Source organism: Ammospiza caudacuta, chromosome 2, assembly GCF_027887145.1.
Source record: "Ammospiza caudacuta isolate bAmmCau1 chromosome 2, bAmmCau1.pri, whole genome shotgun sequence".
Taxonomy (NCBI): Eukaryota; Metazoa; Chordata; class Aves; order Passeriformes; family Passerellidae; genus Ammospiza; species Ammospiza caudacuta.
The window spans coordinates 48,891,893-48,915,765 of record NC_080594.1 but is presented as its reverse complement, the minus strand read 5'-3'; the positions used below and the strand labels follow the sequence as shown (position 1 = coordinate 48,915,765).

The 23,873-nt window shown below is 42.4% G+C and overlaps 1 protein-coding gene across 1 annotated transcript in view; it reads left to right on the top strand.

Moving 5' to 3' along the window:
• Positions 1–6,354: 6,354 nt before the first annotated feature.
• Positions 6,355–23,873, top strand: part of XPO4 (exportin 4) — a 73,296-nt gene continuing 55,777 nt past the window's right edge. Inside the window, exon 1 of the mRNA XM_058825257.1 lies at positions 6,355–6,488. Within this exon, the coding sequence (XP_058681240.1) occupies positions 6,408–6,488 (81 nt within the window). The 5' untranslated portion in view covers positions 6,355–6,407. The remainder of the gene's footprint in view (positions 6,489–23,873) is intronic.

Sequence of the window (23,873 nt, the reverse complement as noted above, 5' to 3'; positions counted from 1 at the left end):
CCCACTGTTTTGTACCTATACAACATACAAGGGAGAGTCACACATCCAAATTGGGCCCATTAATCCCTTAGTACTACGGTGGTAAGTCTTACCTAAGGGTATTGCTGAGGAGTTCCACTTAGGTCCTTTCTTTTTATCCAGGATCAGTGACAATTTGACTGTGACATGTAAGTTATTGAAAGGAAGGGTAAGTCCCCTCTTAAGCAGATGACCTTAGGAATAAACTAATAGGAGTAGGAAGCAGGCATCTTTAGAGCAGGGTCAAAACAGAACAATTTCAGTGGAGAGACTAAAGCATCAGTACTCTAGCCTATGCTAATCAAAAATGAGTCAATCTTAAGTGAATGACACTTACATGAAACAAGTGTCTAGAGACAGTAGCCTAAAATACACTGGTGCTACATTGATCCCTTTTGGGTTGGTAAGTTTGCCTTGACAACAGCCTTGAGATGAAAGAGGCAGTAAGCTGTCAGTCTGAGGGGGCATTTTTGTCCTTCAACATAGATACCTGCTGCATGAAGACTTTTAAGTGTTTGCTACAGCCAAGTTGAAACAGACTAGCTTAAGCTATCATCCTACCATCTAGTGTACTAGGAAAGTGTTCCCAAATACTCCACAAGTCCATGGCAGTGGCAGCACAGAGGCTTTCAAAGAGGAAAGCACACATATTTTCCAAATACTTAGTGCAAGCTATCACTGATAAACTTCCAAGTGTGAATCATAAGCAACATATTCTGATCAACCAGTCATAAATCCTAAATTTAACTCCAAAGGTCAAAATAGCTAAACTTAGTGACTGTTCTGTTGAGCCCCCCCCTTATCACACTGCAGTGCTAACCCCGACACAGTGGTTGTCAGACAAGTGGAGTCAGGAGGAAACAGAATGTAAGCAGATACAAACCAAAATACAGCAGGTTTCCTGTAAAACAATTAATGCACTCACTTGTTTTAAACAATGCTTAAGCTCTTACTGTTGCAGCTTCAAATACAGGAATGAGTATCACGAGATGCCAGAAGTCTGTATGTCTGTATGTAGTAGAACTGCCCACCTGGCTTACATTTCTTAACTCTACTGACATTTTGCCATCCAGTGTCAATCCATTGCAATGCAAGGCCTTGCCTCTGAAAAGCCAGTTCAAGTGCAAGGTGTGTGCCTCAATTCTTGGGCAGAATATTAGTTTAACATATTGAGTGTGACTCAGTAATTTTTGTGTCTGACATTCTGTGTCTAACATTCTCCCCTCTGCAGGCTGCTGCTGTGGTACTCAACTGGTGCTTGGCATGTGCAGTGGCTGCTCCTGGCCACGGTGACTCTTCACTGCTCTGACAGTGTCACAAGCTCTGCACACACACAGCTACACTACACACCAATTCTCCATAACCTCATTCTTAGCCCCTGTATCTTTTCCTGTGTAATATGGTTAATAATTGGTTTGAATCTTGCTTCCAGTAAGACCCAGTTTTGCAACATGGAGGTTGCTCACGTAAAGACCCAATATTTTGCCTCTTCCCTGTTGAACTCGTGTATGACACATTGCATTCCTTGTCAAATGCCATTCTTAACAAAACTGAGGACTTGAAATTAATTACTTGAATGACTAATCCAGCTTTGCAGCACTGTTTTCTGTTATGTTGTAAGAAATAAACTGAGAGCGAGTGACCAACAGCACTGGGCAGTGCTATCAAACTTGCTTACAGTAATTTTGGTAGAAGCTTTTCCTCCAGAGGGGAATTGTGACTTTACTGTGTCCAGGTAACTTGACTGAGGCCATTTGTATGGAAGTCTAGCCAGGTTGTCTGAAGGGCTTAATCTGAATTGTTTTGAAGTGTCTGGTGAGAGACCTTCTGTGTCATTGGTGATGAGCATCACAGACTACCACAAGTGGAATAGTGAGTACTGGAACCACTAGTCTGAACAGACTTATTCTAGGCGCTGATGAGAAAACAGTGATAAGTCAGGAAGTATTGCAGGAATTCATTGCAGAACCTATTTGCAATTTATTTACAGAATTTATTGCAGGAATTGTTGCAGAAACCCATGCAGTCAAGGTTAGGAAAAAAGAGCCTGGGAAAGGGAGCAAATTGCATGTTCCAGCCAGAGAAAGGAGGTCTACTGAGAAAAAAAAAAAGTGCAGGCTATGTAGGCAGAGATCTCTTGAACACTGCTGGAAATCAACCTTAGGAACATCTAAGGAAATCAATCAGAGAAAATAAATCAAGATGCATGTCCTGATAGACAGGATAGACAAGATAGAGAGGATGGTTTCTAAAGCTTCTACCTAACCAATGATGAAAGATTAATTCCACACCAAGCTTGCCACTTGCATGCTTGCAATTGTCATTGTGCTTTTGTACTAGTCATCCATTTCCCTACTGATGGTGATTTCCTTACCTCATGTAACTCACTGCTCAGCTACTTCTATTTCCTTGCTCTAGACTTTGTCAGATGCTCTGACTACAGCAGATCTTTGCTAGTTTTATTGTATGTGTGCATAGGACTGATTAACACATTCAAAACAAACCCAAATTCATGACTGGTTTGAACAACCAACTGTTGATTCATTTTCCTTAATGTTTTAATCTTTAGCCCAAATTGTCACTTTGTGGCTTGTTTCAGCTGTGGGAGAAAACAAGGTAGAAAAGGACTGCTAGAGCAGGAAGCCAAGGCTTCACTACCAACAACACTCTTTCTGGCAATGACTTCAAAACTTTGAAGTATTTTAAGAGGATTAGCACCACAAAAGAGGAAAGCATGAAGGAACAATGTGATGCACCTTTTTTAGCAAACAGCAGAAATAGCTTCAGCATTCACTCTGACAAGATAAATGAACAATCAGCTTTTCTAAGACTAGCCAAGAGAACATTAAGATTCTAATATAGCTGAGAGAAAATGTGACTACTTGAACATGTAATTTTTACTGAAGATTACTCCACTCTGTCCTCCCACTCAAAATGAGGACGAGATATACCTGATGATCATATGGTAAAATGCATGATTTTGTCTGCACAAATTATACCACTTGTGAAAGAGGAGTGGATTTAATGAATATGCTAAAGTGTGCCCAAATAGGCAAATTTCAGGGCAGAAGGGATAGGTACAGATTGATCAAACCACTATGCCTATTCACAGACTGGCAGATGGATCCTGTGGTGTCACACCTTACCTAAAATGGAATAACAACCACAGCAGTATAGATTGAAGTCTGACCAAAGAAGGAATCTGGAGGTCCTGGTGGACTGTGACAAGGACAGCATAAGCAGGGCCTCTCCATGAGGATGAATAAGCTGAGGTTGACTACAGGACAGCAGGGCTGTGCTCTCATCAATCAGGGTGCAGTTCCAAAGGATTTGGATAGGACTTGAGTGGTGACAGGTCTTCTTGAGAGTCCAAGACAAGGCAAGATAATGAGTCATTTCCAGAGTCCAGATAGAAAGTGAAGCCAGAAAGAGCAGAAGGCAGAGTAAGAGTAAAAATCCATGCAGTAGAAAGGGTTGGAGACAAGGCTATATATTACACATTGAAGAAGGACAATTGATGAGCCATGATGAGAGGAACTGGGCTTGGCACAGGCAAACCTACAGCCCTGCACACGCTGAAATCCCAGGTGAGGATGTCAAGGCAGTTAAGGCCCAGCCACGCACTTCCCTTGGCCTGACAGGAACCCAGCTAAACGTAAGTGAGCAGAACACAACAGTGGTGAGTAAGGCTACCTCTACAGAGACACATTAGGTTGTTTTTACAGGCATGCAGCCAATAGATCAAAAGAACTACCAGTCCTTTTTACTCAGCACTTGTTATATCATGTCTGAAAAACCACGTTGCACTCTGGGGCCAGCACTATGAGAAAGAAGTTGACAAATTGCAGTGAGTACAGCTGAGGGCAGTCAAATTGGCATGGGGGTGGGAGCATCTGTGAGGAAAGGCTGAGGGAATTGCATTCAGTCAGAAAGCTTGAAAGGGAACCCAAGAGTTCCCTTCCAGTACCTGAGATTGTCAAGAAAATGCATCAGCAGTCTCTACTGTGGTGCACAGCAGCAAGGGGAGAAGTAACAGACACATGAGGACATTCTGATTTAAGGGGGGAAAGAGGTCACTGTGGCACCAATCAAGCATTGACAAGGTTGCCCTGAGAGTTATTCACTCTCCATTCTCTGAGGTTTTCAAGACCCCGCTGAACAAAGTCCTAAGCAACTTGATCAGAAGGCTGAAGAAACAGAAGGTGTATGTAGAGCCCTCTTGAGTCCTCCTAACCTGAAGAAAACTGTTCTATTTCTATTGCTTTCATGGCTATTCAAGTGTGCTGCTAAACACACAAGGGCACAGGAGAATGAAGGACCTTTGAGCATGCTGAAACAGCTGTCGAAGAATCTCATTTTGATTACAAGTTACAAGTACAGAAGTACTCTACTGAAGTAGTCCTTTACTGAACAGAGAATTCTACAAAATAGGGGTTTTTTAAATACCTTTCAGGGTATTCTAAGGTATTTAAATACCTTTCAGGGTATTCTATTCTTCTAAGACTTTAGCTCTGGTTTCTGTTCTTTAGAGTGAGACTCATGGTACATTGCAATGTTTGTCCAATAAACACACTCCAGGACTTAAGTGTCTTGTCACACTCTCACTACCTTTGAACTGCTCCATGTCTGACTGTTGTTCAGTTTTCTGTTTGTTGAGCCCTCCTTTCAGTGCAGCCCTGCTGATCTCCCCACATTTTTCAGCTTTGAAGATTAACATTATCCTGAAATGCATGATCTACTTCTACCTCCTAGGTAAGCCCCAAAATCAGTAATTTACATGGTTCTATTGCTACTTTTAAACTTGTTTAGTAACAAGTACTGCCATGCCCTCTACAGCATTGAAAGCTGTCATTTCTTAGGAGAAAAATCCTTGCAATTTTCTTTGGAACAGGAAAGATGGATTTCTTTTTGTCATTCATTTCCTCAATTCTTTCTTCCACTTGGGCTATTACATTGTATCATCTGCATGGAAACATTGTCCATTGGCACTCAGATTATGTGAACAGTCCACAAGCACTCAACACTGCTATCAGCTGGCTCAGTTAGCTGATAAATTCCAAACCTTGCATAAATTCAGCACTTGCGGTCAGCGAATGCCTCCCCAAGGCTGAGAGAACTGTGGCTGGAAGCACCTGGCTCTGCTAAGAGCAGAGTGGTGCAGCAGGTTCAGGGAACACACAGCTGATGGTGCTCAGTGCTCTGCGCTGTGGGGGACGTGCTCTGATCCAGACTTATGCACTGAACATCCCTGGCAATTGCAGATCTTCCATTTTGGCTTCATCCGAAGGTATCAAAGCTCCAAGTCTGCTCCAGTGTGCAAACTGAAATAGAAACCATCAGACTTGTTTAAAACGCCAACTCTTTAACCAAAATGAAATGTAACTGAAGGAATAATCTGAGAGTCCTTTTGCTCCTGTGGCTGTGCAACAGTGTTCTGTTCAGCATGTCTTTTAGAGCTGACACTGTCTGGTGACTCACAGCCAATAACATGAAGGGAGCTCTAGGTGGATTTATGTGGAAAAAAAGTGCACTTTAGAACAGTTTTAAACATTGTTGGGGTTTTTTTGTTGTTGTTGTTGTGTTTTAAATTTTTTTTTGTTTTGGTTTGTTTTGTCTGCTGTAAACCAGTTCATTTGTAAAGATGCTGACCCCTCTCTCCCCTCCCCACCACTTCATAAACTATATTTTACAAACTCAGCTTCTCATCCCACCACAGATCTGCAAGCACTGCAATGCACAAGAGACTGCCAGCAACCAGCGCCTGCGGCCGCGCTGGCACCTGAGCTCCTTGGGAAGCACAAGAAGTGCATGGCAGTCTCCAGGGAGAGTGCCAAGGGGATGGTGCCAGGCTCTCTTCAGTGGTGCCCAGCGACAGGACGAGGACCAATGGCCACACTTGACCACGAGTTCCACCTCAACACGAGGAAGGACTCCTTTCCACGGAGAGGGGCAGAGCACTGGAACCGGCTGCCCAGGGTGGCTGTGGAGCCTCCCTCTCTGGAGACATTCCAAATCCACCCGGACGCGTTCCTGCGCAACCTGCTCCAGCTGACCCTGCCTTGGCAGGGGGTGTAACCGGGTGATCTCCAGCGGCCCCTTCCACCCCTAACAAACTGCGGGCCGGGCAGGGGCGGCGACCTGGGCCCCGCCCCGCGGCTCGGGAGGTCCCGCCGCGTTCTGCGGGCCGGGCTGGGCCGGGCGGGGCCTGAGGGGCGGGGCCGGGCGGGCGGAGGGAGGCGCGCGGGGCGGGCGCTGTCCCCGCCCGGCGCTGGCGGTGCTGCGGCGGCGCCGCCGCTTCGCTTCCGCGGCGGGGCCGGGCCGGGCCGGGATTGGCCGCGCGGCCGCCTCGCCCCAGAATGCAGCGCATGGCGCGTCATTGAAGAGAGACCATGATGGCGGCGGCGGCCGCGGCGGCGGGGGGCGCCCCCGAGGTGATCGCCCAGCTGGAGAACGCGGCCAAAGTGCTCATGGTGAGGCGGGCGGCGGCACCGCCGCGCCCGGAGCGCCGCCTCGCCCCTGAGGGCGCGCCCGCGCCGGACCCCTCTCCCCTCCCCGCCTCCGTTCCCGCTGCCCTCGCCCCTCGGGCGCGGAGCTCGGGGCGCAGCCCGCCGGGGCGCGCCGCCTCCGCCGCCCCGTCCCTCTCCCCACTCGAGCGGGCTCCCTCCCTCCCTCCCTTCCTGTCCCTCCGCCGCCGCTCCGGCTCGTCCCTGTGGCTCCGCAGCCGGGGCCGGCCCCGCCGCGCACGCCGCGCCGCTCCTCCATGTGCCGCCCGCTCCCGTCGCCCCGGGCAGGCTGTGCCGGCTGCCCGCGCTGCCCGCCCCGCGGCCGGCTGCCCGTCCCCAGCCCCCGCACGCCACCGTCCCCCGCCCTGAGCCTCGCCCAAGTTGCCAGTGAGCCACTCTCCCTCCCTCTCCCGGGGCCGGGGCCCGGGGCACTCCCGCGGCGGCGGAGGAGCGGCGGGAGGACGCGCCCGTCCCCTGCCCAGCGGGGACAGCGAGGCACCCTGGGCAGCGTGGAAGCGGCCTCGGGAGTGGCGCGGTCCGGTTCCAGAGTTTTCCTCTAAGTGGAGGGGCACCCAGGAGCCAGAGGCTCACGGTGCTGCCGCGTTGAAGCAAAGCCATTAGTGGTGCTTCGCACTTGATCTGTTTAATAATCAATTAACTGTCCCTGATGTCTGTGTGTTATCTTGTTTTCATAACTGCGTGGAAAAGAAAGCCCATATGGCAAAGATCAGAAATGTGATGGAGCTGGGTACCGATAGTGACCACTGGTGCTAAAGCATCCTAGGTTTGCCTGCTTGTAAAAGACTTGTTTGAATGAAAAGTTCTGTGTTGGCTGGTATAGTTTACAGGTCTTTATTGCAGATCTTCTAGTACATGTCTAGCTGAAACCCTTCCCTACAGAATTTATCTTACCAAAAAGTGGTTCTGACAATAATAAAGTTTGTAAGGTGTGGCTATTAATGGGATTTCAAAAGAACCAAATAAATACTAGCGAAGTTTTTCTGGTATCAATAAGTAACCAATGGCCAGAGCCTGAACGATTGTGTTTTAAGGTCTCACTGAAGTAGCCCGACTGTAAAGTGAGAGGTGATCATCTTTAGTCATGTGTGTTACTCCTTGCAAGTAAAAACACTGACTGTTTCCAAGCAGGACAGTAAAGATAAGTAGCTTGGCAGCAAGCACTAGTCCTTTTAGAAGAATACTTCACAAAGTATGCCACTAGTGATGTGCTTCAAGCTTTGAGCTGATTTTGATTCGTGCATGCTCTACAAAACATGTCTGTGTGGATTGTTAGATGTTCTGGTAAGGTCTGTGTATCTCTGTTTTACAAATAACACAAATGCAGTAATTACTAGGAGAGTTTGCCTTGGTAAGGAAAATTGGTAGAAAGTATTACTGTGTAACAGAACAGGGGTGTGGAACGAAGCTGATGGTTAAGTATTTTCAGTATCAAACCACTGGCATGTGCAGTGGCATCTCCAAAGTCTTGCATCTGTGCTTGAAGACTAAAGGTAACTTGTTGTGAGCATTGTTTCTCTAGCATAGCCGGCTAGCACAGGGAGGGAAAAGCAACTTACTGTGGAGTTCAATTAAATAAAAACTTTAATACAGTGAAAAGGTGCAGGCCTCTTATGGAAATGTTTGTGATTCTGTTGAAGAATAGTTGCTGAACTTGCTGGTAAAAGTACATCTTGGGTCTGCAAGCACATGGATGTTAGGTAGAAATTCAACAACGATCCTTTGTCCCTACAGCCTCTGACTGTATGAAACCTGACTTGTGATATTTAGCTTTTTCTTCTTTTATTTCTTTTCCACAGCTGATTTTGGAAGTTTCATAGACAACACTAACCTGAGAAGAGCTAGTTAGATGGCTCTTACCGAGGAAGCTGCATGAAACAGAGATATTCACTAATGCTATCCATGAGAGTGAGGACTCAGAACCAGGCTTTAAGCAGGGTTGGCTGTGGAAGAGCTGTGAGAACTGTTTAGTGTTATTGCCCTGTGTTCCTTCTCAGAAATCACTGATTCTTAGGAGGGATGCAGGAGAGGAGTGCAGCTCAGCAGGTGCTTCACAAAGGTGGACATAAGACCCCAGGGACTGAAAGAGTTATGAGCTCTGCTGCTGTTCTGTCTTGTTAGCAACTGTGCAAAAAGAGGGGCCTGATTGTGTTTCAGGACTGCACCTGGACAGTGATGATCTGAATTTCATTTAGCCAGAGGGCTGTACTGTTTGGTAAAGGTCCTCTTAGGGATGAGAATGGGAAGTTATCTCTGTGTGGCAGACAGGAGGGGTGAACTGATCAAGCAACCTGCTGGGATCACTTAGAAAGGTGTTTATGTAAAAATCTGAGGACTTGTGAAGGGTAATGAACCTGCTGCTACTGTTGGAGGTCATGAGTCAGCCACCTTGCAGTAGAGCCTTACCTGAAGCAGTGGGAAAGGGCAGAGCTGTGAATGGTCTGACAGTAGATAGCAGAAGGTTTTAACTGGGCAGGGAGCTGTGGGGGGATTCAGCAAGGTTTTCGTGTTACAGTCTGTCGCAGCTGAGACAGTGGCAATCCTTGCAAAATATGGGTGGCTAGGGATGCATCAAAGGTTTTTCAGCATTTCAAAATACAGAGCAGGGAGTGGTGGTGGTTTACTTGATGCTTGCCTTGATTTCAAATAGAAGTACTAAGCTTTGAGGAAAATAGTGGCATGCTAATAAAAAGACCTGAATGTGTTTAATTAACTTTCCTTGAGGATAAGCATGGATTACTGTGAGCTCTCTAAATCTTTGAGAAGTATTTTCATAAATTTTTTTCATTGCTCTGGGTTAGTTGAGTTTACCTTTGAAAAATTACATTTTAGATATCAGATAAAGAACACCCATGTCCTGCTCTCCTAAATTGCTGATCTTTATGGACTTTACAAACCATGGCATGCCATGTTTAAAACCTGGAAATGTTCAATCTTCTCTCTCACCAAGCTCTTCTACAGCTTCATGTAAATGCTTTTCCCTTGTTACCACTAATGCCTTTCAACAGATTCTAGGTAGCTCACATTCAAAAGGCTTAATTTGAGAAAGGATTGGAATTTGTCAATTTAAATGGACAAATTTTTATTAAAAGATGAAACTTATCTTGTCGTTAGCTGCCAAATATGATTTGGCAGGCTGGTGCTGTAATATGTATAAAAGTATTTGAGGTATAAAAATTAACTTTCTAGTAAAGTTGCATGGTGTTCTCCTGAAGTAAGATCCCCATGAATGCTTTGCTGTGAAGTTTCTCAGTGCCACAGGCTGGTGTCCATGTTTGGCCTGTGTGACTTTGGCTTGGTAAAGACCATACACCAACATCTGTATGACCTGGTTTCATTTGCTCCTCCTCTGTTTTCTACTGGCATGGTGTCCCCTGATCCTGTGTCTCCTATCTATTATGTTCTGTTTAGCTCAGGTGGTAATTAATGACAAATATAATTAGTACTAGTTAAGCACTTTTTTAATAGCTGCCTTCATCAATTAGAGAAGGCATAGGTTGTATTATTAAGGAAATAAATTTAAATTTCATCCCAGACGTGAGAGAATGAAGTAGGAAACATGCCAAACACCACTTAGTTATTGCTGAGAGTTTATTAAAGCAGGTTGAAATTTTCTAGCATATGATATTCTCTGACACCTAAATGTAAATTCACAGGTTATTATTTGTTCACCCCACCTCCCTCCAAAAGAGGTGCTGTGTTCTTACCTGCAGCTCTGCTTTCTCCCTTGTGACCCTGTGCAGAAGATATTAATATTGCTGAGATGACATAGGAATTAAACAAGGGAATGGATTTCTGTCAGGTTAGCAAGATGTATTGGCTATCTGTGCAGCCATTTAGGTTGCAGAGCTAGCACAGGGGCACTGAAATTAGATTGCTGGACACGTGCAGAGCTGGTCTGCCCCTGCTAGTGGTGAGTTGTCAGGTTGGTTCAAGTGTGTAATATACCTCCACTGTACAATTTACTTGCTAACTCTGACTCTCCTGATATTGGAAATGCCAGACTTCACTTAGAGCTGCACACTGAAAGGAGAAGAGGTTACAAGTTTCAGAAGGGAACATTCCAGCTGGATACAAGACAAAAAAAAATCACATTAAGTGTGATTGGTGAAGGCAGTGGAGCAGGCTGTGTAGGGAGGCTGTAGGATCTCCTGTCTTTGGAGATATTTAATACTTGACTGAACAAGTCCCTGAACAACCTGATCTAACTTTGAAATTAGTTCTTTTTGGGCAGGGGCTTGAGTGAAGTAGGTTCAGAGGTCTTTGTTAGGCTATTATGTGTGGTGTGGTTCTTGGAAAGATCAAAGAACATTGGGTAAAGGCAGCAACTGACAGAATGAGAGGACACAGTCTTAAGCTGCACCAAGGGAAATATAGGTTGGATATTAGGAAAAATATTTTTACAGAAAGAGTGATCAAGTACTGGAATTGTCTCCCTGGGAGGGTGGTGGAGTCACCATCCCTGGATGTGTTTTATGAAAAGACTGGATGTGGCACTCGCTGCCATGGTTTACTTGAGGTGTTAGGGCATGGATTGGACTCGATGATCTTGAAGGTGTCTTCCAGCCTTGTGATTCTGTGATTTTTCAGAAGAGTTCCATTCTTTAAAAGTTTGTATATGTTCTGTTTTGACTGTGGTCTGTTTCAAAGGGTGGGTGTTGGGTGTGTATGTGGGGTGATGTGGATTCTCACATCACCACCTTCTCAGGGTACCACTTAGTTTGTGATTTATCCTGCTATTCTAGGGCAGATTTCAGGCTAAAGTTGAGTGGTCTGACAGTGGTTGTTTCAGATGTTCTAATAAGCTTACAGAGTAAGAGCATAAGGGAGCATGTTAGTAGGATCAGATTGTTTATACCATCAAGCTTGGCAGTTTATATGGTTGGCTCTTTTTGATCTACCTTTTGTGGAGATCAGGCCTGTTGTGGTAAGTGTATGAAATTGTCAGGAAATAAACCTGCTTGCCTTCTAGCCAGTCCTCAGAGATCAGAGGGGCTGGGTACAGACAGGCTTAATTTCTCATTTATAACCACTTAGGCACTAAAATCCGGTCACTTTGAATAAGAACTTTTTAGTTGTGGAATCATGAACAGGCTGTTTTATTGAAGCAGCAGATTATAGGGTTTTGTTAGATTGCTGATAACTGCACTAGACCTACAAAATATAAGTGCATAGGTCTGTGCACAGGTCTTCCCAGGTAAGCTCTAAGGCAGTTAGAGAAACAAATCTTACCACAGAGTTGTGCCTGCCTTGGGGCAAGGAGCAAACCCATGGACTTGTCTGTAGAATGGAGTTGTATTCTTGTCCTTCCATAAGGAAGGATTTCAAATATTGGTTTTATACTTCTTGGACAAATGGATGAATGCCTACAGTTAAAAATCATTGGCTGCCTGTTGCTGCCATCATAGATGTAGGGTGGGGGAATATCTGTTTTCTTATTTTCTTATTGGTAGGTGTGGCTTTTAATATATAAACAAGGGGTGAATGAGGGTCTTTGGTTACCTTCATAACTGAGCTAACTATCTTGTGGCTGGAAAAGACAGCACAGAAGTGTGGTACCTCAGTGTGTTCCTCCACAGGGCTGAGGCAGCACTGGTGGCCCTCTGACCTTCACCAGGTCTGTATTCCCATCATTGTCTCCTCAGAGGAACAGATCTAAACCAAGGCTGCTTGTGCACAGTGAAGGAGGCTGAGGGCTGGCACAGAGATGTAGTTTCTGCACTTTACTGAGACAACACTGGGCTCTGGGGCCTCTGCTTCAGCACAGGCAACATTCAGTTGCTAAGCCTTGCTCAAGCCCAGGCACAAGATGAGCAAGTGGCCCAGCTTGTGGTTTTGCTCAATCAGCCTCATCAATTCTCCATTATCTCACATCTTGACATAACCAGCTAGCCTGTTCTCCACAAAGGCCATGACAATCCTTATTCCACAAGGAAGTTCGGTTTCTTGTTGCAATATGTCTTCATTGTGAGGCAATTTTTCAGACTGAAGCATGGCTCATAGTAAGGGTGAAAGGGCGAGATGGAGTAGCTCTGCTTTTGTTATGGCAGGTTGCCTGTTGTAAGAAGTCAGATAAATGAATCATTCCAATGCTGAGAAGATTTGGAAAGTCCTCCAAGCTGTCACCCATGAAACAAGCAGGATGTGTGCTATATTATGGCTAGAATTGGGAAAATTTCTGCTCAGATGGGTTTTTTTTTTCTGGTGGGTGCCTGTAGCTGCTGATTTAGAGAGGTCTGAAAGGTAAAGATGATTCTTTTACTAGTGGACACTTTACATTATTTGAATTAGCAATTTCAAATAATGTTTGAGGTGTTGTCATTGTTTTTTGCCCACAAATGGGTCCAGTTGCTTTTGGAATGCCTTTTCTTTCCTTCTAGTTTTTATATATATTATTTAGTATTTATACATATATATTCCATGCTTTTCTGAGTGTAATGAGGTTTACAAATATTTTTAGAAAAAAACAATATAGTTCTTTGAGTGAAGCCTGCTGGTTCATAATTTTCTTCATTCTGAAATTATGGGAAATAACTATAACATGTTCTGATTTTTCTTCTACAGTATCCATTGTGATTTTGTATAATTCTCTATCTTATTTCATCCTCCAGTCATCTCTTAGCTAAACTGAAGGGTCTTGTCATTTTGTCATATGGGATGTTCCCCCATACATCAGATCATCCCTCTGTGTTTTTTTAGATTTATGATACTGTTTTTGAATGAACTGACCAGAATTCTTTGATGTAGGTACTTGAGGATTTTAGATGGTTGTAAATTTTTGAGATTTTTCTGTATTCCTTCCCTAATAGTACTTAACATTGTACTTTTCTTAATTGCTTCAGAGCAGCAAGGTGATGTTTTCAGAGAACCATACCCAAGTTGTTCAGATAATTTTTCGGAGCAGTACTAAATAACTTAAGAGTCCATCATATATATGTATATCTTTTTCTTCTTTTGCTTGAGAGCTGGTATGGTTGGTGCATTTTACAGGCACACAGTTCAGATTACAGCCTGGGAGATAAATGTGCATGCTGTGTGCACCATGCCAGTGAAACTCTTAACTGGGAGCCAAGACCAAATGTGCATGGAGCTTATCTGTACTAAAGTGAAGAGTTGAGATTAGAGAAGTGAGAACTGATAGAAATTCTGATATCTTTGAAAAGTAAACATTGTGTTTGATGAAATTAAAATCTAGTGAAATGGGATTATGCATGCTTAGAGTTTATTTCCCCTGACTGTTTCACAGTCTTTTTGAATCAATATGTTTCACACCCATTTAACATGTCACCATTGCATTGGCATATTTCTATGTTTTGTTCTGAGTAATCAATGTAAATACTGTGTGCTTGTGTCTACATTCATCTGCTGGGGAGCTTCATTAGTCCACAACTCCATCTGGATTATTCTTCTTCAGGCACTACCTACTGCTGTTTTCCCTTTAACCTGCTTCCTAAGAGTCTTATCGTTGTTATGCTAATCTGTGTTCATTAGTTAATTAACAGCTTTCCCTATGGAGAGGTGGCAGAAATCCTCCTGATTATTAAGTTGAGCTGATCCTGTCACAAGCAGATAAGTAAAATACTCCTTTTCATCAGTTTCTGACAGTGCTTTGATTATAAAAAGTCTGTCTGAATTAGGTGTACATAAGATCTCTGCAATTTTGATGTGTAGTAGGGTGTATGAGTGGCATAAACCCACATATGTGCTGGGAGATGTGGCATACAAGGGGAAGTGTCAGATCTGAGCTGTAGGAGATGTTGGTCCTTTGGACTTTGAAGTCCAAAACATCTTGTTGAACAGGGAGTAGTTGTTAAGATAGGGATTTTAGGGAATGAAGGAAAACTGACAAGAGGATATACTTTAAATAGTCCCTCTTCTTCCCCTTTCCCATTTTCCAAAAAAGGAAAACCCCAAACTTTCCTATTTCAGAGACATAATGAGTGGCTGCTGTACAATGCTGTCTTTGGCTCTGCCAAAACGTAGGATAATAGTACACCCACCTGAGTGGTTGTGCAGTGAGCTAGATTGGGTAGTGAATTCAGAGAGAAAAGTGTCTTTTAATTAAAAGTAATTTTCACTGTGTTGCATTAGAGACAATTCTACTATCTTGACTGAGATGAGAAAGCTTGCCTATGCTCTTTGAAGAAATTTGGTCAAATTATGTTGTTAAACCACTTAGGAAGTAGCATATATAATTCTCTGTCTTTTCAAATCAAAACTGATTTTATTTTTTAGTAGAAAATACATTAAAAAGTTATTTAAGTTAATGTAGGAGCAAGTGAATAATGGGTTTTGCTTTTGTTACTTTGTAAGTCAGATAAGTTGGTTCAGTGGTGCCTACCAAATTCAAAATTTATAGAACTACAAAAGTGAATACGAAGAAAGGCTAAAGGTATATCATGATTTGTGCTGAAATTATGAATTTCACTCTGTTGTCATTCAGGCCAGCTGTTTTATGTGTAGCTGTGCAAAATGCTAGAGGCACAGCTGTGGTAGTGTTGGAAATATGCCTTATGCCAGGGTCTCTTGAAGGCTTTGTATAATTAATCTGTGGCTGTGAAATCAGCAAAGTGCAGAAAGGTGTCTTGCCATGGAATTTTACAGTTTATGGTGGCGGGCTCTGGGATTTCAAAAGCTTGGCTAAGATGAAGAGCATCTGCAGTCCCAGGCTTCTAAGTGTGACATGGTCTATATTTTCACAGGAGCTTAAACCAGCCTAACACTGAGTGGCAGAGAAAAAACGTTACTTGTCTTTTTGCTGGATTGATTATCTGCTGGGTTAGTGAGCTGGACTGGCTGTCAGAAGGACTTGCCAGTTGCCAAAGCTAGCACAGGATAATAATGTGTGTCTGGGAGTGGAGAGGAGTTAACATGGCTGCAAGGAATGGAAGATCTCCAAGCACCACAGCCTTGGAGGTCTGGAGAGGCAGCCCCTCTTCGTTACTGTCAACTTAGACTGGAATCCTGTTGTAATGATGGAAAATAATAAAACCAGCATCCTTCACAAGTGTATTTTGAAATCTGCTCATTTGAAGAGCTGCAGAAAAGCCACGTGGTATTGCATTGGAGTGAGTGGTATGTTCCTCAACTTTTTGTATTTCAAGTTTTTTGGAAATGCATAATTTGATAGTTTTTAAGACACAAGGAAGTGACAGAGGCATGTTCTATCCCCTCTTCAGGCTGCTTTGGAAGGACCTTGAATTTTACTCTTTGACATCACAAGTAAATATCCTGGCTGCATAGGTTTGTGCTCCAACAGTGTGTGAAGGAGGGCAGGGGCAGTGTGCAGAATTCAAAAAAGGTGTTGCAGCATCATTAACACATTGTGCAAATGCAGTAGCTGTGTGTACTCCAGAGGCTGGTGCATTGACTTGTGCCTGTGGCTCTGGGACTAAAGCATTGGTCTGCATGAAGAACAGTGGTGCAGTTGGATGACAACCAACACTCAGTTGTACCATCCTTTATTACTGTGAAGCAGTGTTCCAACTGGCATTAATTGTGGCATTAGTGATGGTGTGCAAACAGTATCAGAGCTAATAAGCAGCAGAAACAATTGTACAAGCACAAACCACGCTGGCTCATTGATGAGTTACAGCAGAACTGCCACCTGTGTCCTGTGGCAGCACAAGAGGAGTTCTATCAGTGCACTGCCTGTCTGGGGATGGCTGGAAGGTGTTCAAGCTGGTGATGTGAGGTTAAGTGTCATCCTCTCACTAGTGTTATGATCTACATGTGTCACTTCTCTGCCTTGGGCAACCAGCAAAGGTTCTTCTCCTTTTGATTATTTTGTTTGGTTCTGCAAATAGGTGCTCTTCAAGGTTTTGTTGTGAACTTCCCCAAAACTGATCTGCCACACCTTGGTCTTGTATTGGTGGTCCCGGCATTCACACGGTCCCTTAAGTCAGTCACTCACTCATCTTGCCATGACTTCACACAGGTGCTGTTGGTGCTGGCAGACCCCGCCTGCCTGCTCTGGGTTTCACCTTGCAGCTCAGTTGGTTTCCTCTTATGTGACACCCCTCATCTAAAAGCCACATTTTGCACATGTGTCACTGGTAGATTTCATGAGGACATCTCCACAACATCTCTAGCCTGTGTCTCTGTTGCACAGCACTGCAGCCCTGTGGTGGGGAGGGAATGTGTTCCCCCTGTGCAGCTAGCTGCTGGTTTGATTCTAGGTGCCTTAAAGGTGAATTGGGTGTTGTTGAAGCCGTCGCTGAAAAGTGTTACATTAACCTTCACTCAGGTGCAAAAAGAGCTTTCCGTTTTTTCTACGTCATAATTTTGTTTTTGTTTTGTTTTTCATCACGGTCTTAACTGTTCACATTTAGTTTAGCTTTTTCATCTCTTGGGCCACTGGCATCTACTGTTTATTTTGCCAATAATGTTGCTGCTATTTGACTTCTCTTTCAACCATGGTCTTGGTAGCTTCCCAGATGACTACATCTTGCATTGTTATTGAGGAAATGTGCAAATAAGTTTGCAAAACAGGCACACTCCTTTCTGGTGACAAGAGTATGAATAGTGCTTTCCTCACCTGTCAACAGCAAGCACCAAAGCCCAAGCACAAAAGCAAATGTGCTTCTTCCTGAGAGAATTAGGGAAGGTAAGCTGCAAACCCTTTATTTTGTGAGGTTAAGTGGGATTAGGAACAGATGTTGGGTAGATTCAGAATAATGAATTGTTTAGTGGGGAATATATAAATATTAAATTCTAATATCGAGAGAAATAACAATATTGTTGCTGGAGCTAGTCTTCTGTTCATTTTACAGTAATATTCCCTCTAAGAGGGCTGACAATAAAATATATGATTATGACCACATTTCTTCATGATCATTTTTTCAGTGGAGCCTGAATGTGTGGAGCCATTTGACTGTTCAGAACTTGAGACTTGGCTAATTTGTGCAAGTTTCTTAGTGTGAGCTCAGGCACTCACTTTAAGGGAGTCCTAAAAATTGCACCTTCTAAATGATGTCCCAAAACATTTCTGTAGGGATTAAAAAAACCCCAACTTTATCATAGAACACTCATGTTTAGAAGAGGTTTTCTCAAAATATGTGTCATGTGTCTGCTCCTATATATCATAGGATGAATACAGACATGTGTAACTTCTTCAGTATCATGATTCAGGCTGTATTTGCAAGAGTGGAACAAAGTGGGAAAACAAGGTAAAAGTAGAAGACATCTTACTGTCTCAAGTATGTAACATTCTAGATGGATTTTTGCTGTTTCCCAGTATGGGCAAACTTGGGAAGAACCTTTTTCGAGGTGTGTTCAGTGAAAGTTCATAATTTTTCCTGGGTTTGAGCGAATGATGTTATTCTCTTCACAAAATTAATTTCAATTTCACAAATTCTATTGACTTTATCTTCCACCTAATGCAGGTTATGAACTTCTTCTTCTGGCCTCTATTCTCCTCTTTTTTGCTAAACCTTGATTTCTTGTCTGTACCTTGTATCTGTCTGTATCTTATTCTGTTTTCTTACATGATTCAAATATTGTACTTTGTATGTGTTTGACTTGTGTGTGTAAGTTTTCATTAGTGCCTTAACAGTTAAAAGCCATTAATAAAGGCAGGGGTTTTAGGCCATGCCATTTTGAAAGTACAGTAAACCAAAGGAGTTTTCCACATCAAATATAGACAAAATTTAAAACTTCCTTATCTTGCTTTTAATCAACTCTTACTAAATAACTATGATAGGACAAAATGGTTTTGACATTTTAACAAGATTGATGGTGGAGGAAGTGCTGAACTCTGAATTTTGGCAGGAAAACTGGCTGCCTTGTGTGCCTGCCTTTCTTTATTAGCTTGGTGGGAGGAAATGCCCTTTTGATAGCAGTCAAAGCCTAAAACACTCAGAAATCAAAATTTATGACTATCTCAGTTTAAATATTTTATGTAGTGATGGCTTTTGCCTTGTGTTTTGTGGTCTGAGGTGCATGGGGGTTACCCCTGTGATGTCTCACTCCACTGCACGTGCTCACTGTAGAAGGCTACAGGTAAGTAAAAGTAATGCCACCCTTACAGCAATGGATGTTTATAGCTGTTCTTTCAGAAAGTATAATTGGAAATTGGACAACAGGAAAAAAAAGGATACTATAAGACACTTCTTCACACACAGTATGAAAGTTTCTTTTGCTGAGGCAGAGCAGATGCTGACTGTATTTGATGTTTAGTGAGCCTGATAAATGGGTATATTGTGTACATCTCAAGTTATGAACTTTAGAAAACGAGTATTGCCATTACCAGTGTTATTATGATCTCCTGTCTAGTAGAAGAGTGATCATAATTGTTCTTTCTTTACTTCAATCTTTCTATTGAAATTCACTGTGTACTATCCTGGCACAATTTTAAACTGGTGTCTGTGCTGTCTTATAGGCACAGAAATGAGCAATACAGAGGTGAGCCACTTGAATCCTATGATCGAGTTGTAATTAGGATTTTAGAGGCTGTGGATAGGCTAGGATCCTGTCTCTTGCTGAGAACCAGGTCCTGCCAGGGGATAGTCCACCCTCCAGTGAGGATAGTGGTGTGTGTTGGTGCTGGGACTCCTTTCCACCTATTAGCCGTGTGTCTTCCATGCCTCCTTGTGGGGAAAGAGAGAAGCAGCTGCAGTTGGTGGGAGCTGAGGGAGAAATTTGGTTCATTTCCGCCAACTCTTCTCTTTCTTGCTTCAGGATAAGGAGGCCGTGGTCCCCCCAGCTCCAGGAGATGGTCAGGTTGCCAAATTTGCTATCATTCAGAATTTAAGGCCAGCCACCACCAGCCCTGTGATAGCCAAGGAGTAGCTAGAATGCATGGGGGGTTATTTTCTGCTGAATCTCCCGTCTCTTAATAGGCAGATTTTGAAATGAATGAATGAAAGGAAACGTGAGGAAATAGGAGAGCAGGACTTGAGGTTTGAATACAGTTGTTGTAAGGGCACTTTGACTTTTTGTATCCTTTAGTAACACATTTTTCCTGTGCTACTACAGTTGTGATGTGCCATTTTTACTGAAGTCAAAGTGGGTTGATTTTCTTTGTAGACATTAAGTGCTTTTAAAAGGTTTGGGTTTGGAACATTAAAGTTTTCTGTAACTCTTCTGTGTAGTTAGGGTGTTTTTCTTACCTTTGTCCTCTTACACAGTGAGTCACATTTTCTGTCTTGCTTGATCTTTCTCTGGCATACGTGGATTGAATTCTTGTTGCTTTGTTGGATCTTACTGGCTGCAAGGGACCATGTGGATTTTCCCATTGCCATCAGTCAGTCAGATGTTTTAAAAAAGTTATTTTGCCAAACAGAACTGCACGTCAGACCTCATTTGTGCTTTGAAATGTTAGAACAGTGAATGTAGAGATTAGAAAATAAATAACATTTAATTTAAGGGTCTGAACCGTAGCCTCATGTCAGTATTCATCTTCTCACTATCAACAGCCAGACTACTGTAGGCTAAATATCCATTATGGGATATTTCTCAGATTTAGCTGTGTTGTGCACATAAATTAAGGGTAGTTTCAGTGGAGAGCCTGTAATAGTCCATATTTGTGGATCAAGTTGTTAATTGAAAAGTAAAACCTCAGTAGTGTTTGTTGCTTGCCTTGGAGAGAAGTCTTATCTCAGAAAATGTTTTGCTATTGATGGTAATGATTTACTTGGCTCTTTAGTCCATTAATGTGTGTGTGTATATATATATATATATATATATATAGTATCTTATACAAGAACATTACTAAACTGAGAATAGCTCTTATTACAAACTGCAATTTGTCTCGTGATTTACTTGCAAAAGACTTAATAACATATTTCAGCTTCAAAATATAAAGCAAAAGTTGATGAGAAAAAAATAAGTCTTTTTTCCCTATTGTTAAATTTCTGCATGAAAGCAAGATGTGAGTGAGTAGGTGTGTAGGAGGCGATTCCTCCAGCAGTCACACATTTGTTCCAAATATATACTGAAAAATACCGGGCACTCTGGGGTTTAAATAATTCAAGTCATAATTACTTTTGGAGAAGACTTTTTTATCAAAGGAAGTCTTTTTGTTGTTCAGAAAGTCTTAAATCTTCACCATGTTGTCTCTAGTGCAGTTCTGGTTGGAAGTTATTTATTGCATCTTTCTTACCAATCTGCACAAATAATCTTGAGTATCTTTTGAATTGGAGACTGAGTCACTGCTGTAATTTAAATGATTATTCAAAATAGTAAGTGTAAAGGAAGTCATTGGAACATAGTTGGAGATGTTTTTTGTGCCAGCTGAGTTTTTTATAGTAATTATTACTCAAAGCTAGGCAGTCGTGTCGTGACTGATCCGACTGGGACAGCAGAAGCTGTTGTTGTTATCAGTTGTCTTAAATTCCTCCTGGCCTTGTGCCCAAAGCTGGAATGTCTGATCTACTTGCAAAGCAGTTGCAGAGCTGAGCATCTTCATCTAGCCTGAATTGTTGGCTTGTGGCATCTGCTTCATGAGAGAACAAGACATCTTGTATCATTAGGTATTCGTGTCTGCTAGAGAAGTAGGGTGAAAATCTAAGAACAAAAGTGTGGCTAATTGTCCAGTTCTCTGTGCCTGACCTCTACATTTAATCTCTTCAATTAGCTACTTTCATAAGACAAGTGACAGTTTTTGAGTGTGCTGTGATATATTGTAGGGAAAGAAGCGTATTTGAAGCACTTGAAAAGTGTTACTGCTAAAACTGGAATGGAAACTTGTTATGGCTTGACTTCACAGAAGTCAGGGTAATTCAGTCTTGGGGCATGTTGCTTGATATGACTTTGGTTAAACTTGGAAATCTTATTCTGAGTCTGATTCTTTTGTATAAATTGCTTATACAGCAGAACTATTTTGAAGAGTAATTATTTCAAGGTATTTTTGTTATTTAAGATATAGAAATCCGGTTTTAGTGGGTTTTGGTCATCTTGGTAGAGGAGTACATTAATTTAAAATTGAATGACTTTTGATTATTTAGTTAAGTTGCAGCCGTAACAATTGCTTACATGAGTGGAGTAATATATTTAGCTGTCCTAAATGTAGTATGTGTGCTAGTTAAAAATTATTGCTTGTCCTGTGTTGTTTTCTCCCTTTTTTTCCTTCTATTTTTTGCCTGTACTCCTCAGCTATGTTATCACCATCACATGGTGTTGCCCTGCACATGGTTCTCAAGTTCACTCATGATCTTTCTCCTTTGCATATGCCTCACTATTACTTGGCTTCCCTGCCTGCTGAGACATGTTGGCAAACCATCTGGGCTTCCTTTATTCCTGCTTTTCTGAGCATGTCTTGCCTGATGGTGGCTGTCAGCAAAGTCCAGACCCAGCAGTGCCATTGCCATCTGTGGTGGCTTTTGCTTATCCTTGTATATTGACAGAGAACTAGATCTTTTCCCCCTGGGTTTCCCAGGCTCTCTGCAGCACAGAGTCTAGACACCATTCTGAAGAACAAGAATGTATTGAACTGGGTTTTCATAAGCCAAGGGTGGCCCACAGACCAGAGTTTGGGAACAGTTTTATTGTACCTTTTGACTGCAAGAAAGGCATAATTCCCCTACATATTTGGAAGCTCAGTTTGGAGAGTTTGTGGTGAATTTTATGAAGTCACACTTCAGTAGAAGTATCAGATTTTTGTTGCTACTCTTGTCAAGTTTGTAATGTACTTCACTTGCAGACATAAACATTGCCTTTGGCAAGAGGGGCTCCTACTTGGCTTTTGTGCTAGCAGGTACAAGCAATTTGATTTTTATTTTTTTTTTAAACCAAGAAAGTTCTCTTAGTAGGCATGTTTGCCTTTCCATAATCCTCCTAGTGTTTAGGCTCTGCTGTTCATAGGGGACCTTTTTGGTAGGTGGGAATGCTGTGGGTGTCAGCTTAAAACACTCCGGTGTACTCTCTCTGTGTTCTCCCAAGCAGTGAAGTCTGGAGGAGTGCGTGAGTGTTCTTTGTGACATGCTAATTTGCAGATTTCCCTCAGTGTAATTGTAGGAAGATGCTGACTTTGGTTGTGTTCAGTGCTGTTTTGCCACAGCAAAAGTGGAAAAATCAAATTTTGACTTAGCAAGTTGGTTTTTTTTTCCTGCAAGGAATGAATGCTGCTCATCCCATCCTTAGTTATGTTTATATTTGATTGTGGCCAGGATTTTTCTTAACAAAATTTTGATGCAGAAGTACCAGTGCAAGCTGGTAACTAATATTTAAATAAAAAACTACTCCGTTATTGATTTTCAGAATAATGTTGTCACTTGAATGGTAGAAGTTGTTACTTCTAAGGTACTATCAGTGTCTTAGGTAAGCAATAAGTAAAATATTCTCTGGAATCCACATTGATATTAGAAGAAACTACTAAACAATCACCTTCAACAAGGTGTTGAAGGTATTGAAGAGGTCAAGATTCCTAGTCAGAAGCCAATTCGGTCTTTTTTTATTGGCCTTGTAAGAAGATATAATTTTTTTGCAGTGTGGGTGGTGAAGCACTGGCAATTGTTGCCCAGAGAAGTTGTGGATGCCCCATCCCTGGAAATGTTGAAGGCCAAATTGGATGGGGCTCTGAGTACCTTGGTTGGGTGGAAGGTGAAAGTGTCTCTGCCCATGGTAGGGGGTTGGACTAGATGGCCTTTAAAGGTCCCTTCCAGCCATTATGTGATTCTGCAATTCTATTCTGTAATCTAAAACCACTAAGAAAAAAATGTAACTTCTAATATATGATCAAAAAAAGTTGTATTTTGTATATCTGTGATGATTTACATGAAACTACCTGAACAGAATCACTTGGGAAGGTGGAATTTGATGCATTTATTTTTTTTTAAAGTAAAAGGTGTTTTCAGATAAGAGGAAGGAGCTAAAAAAGCTGCCTTCTAATGTGGATGTGGTGTTACTGCTTCAGCCAGTTAGTGGTAAATACGGAGTGACTTCAGCTTTCGTCGTAATGAATATCTTGTATTTGCAACCTGTTTGCTTCCTTTCTATCTATTTGTATCTATTCTTTGTATCTATTACTTTAACTTCTTGGCACTTTCCATCCTGGCAAGTAAGTCATAATTACACTATATTTTTAAAACGTGTTGCTGAGGTAGGAAATGCTTGTATAAAGCAGGTGTTTCTGATACATCTGTATACATCTAACTACTCCTATTGAAAATAAAAGAAAATCCCAAAGCCCTTATTCTTCCCTCATGTACATCTACAGATGTTTCCTAGTGGTGTGTGTACTTTCCCTGGCAGTTGGTCTCCCATCTTTTGCAGTTACATTTCTTTCTTAGGAGTTGTCCAGGCTTTCAGCTAAGTTTTGCGGTCTTGCAAGTGTTAGTGCTAGTCTGCTACACTGTTTCTAATCTTCTCTTTTTTCCGTTTCCCTTTCCTTTGAGT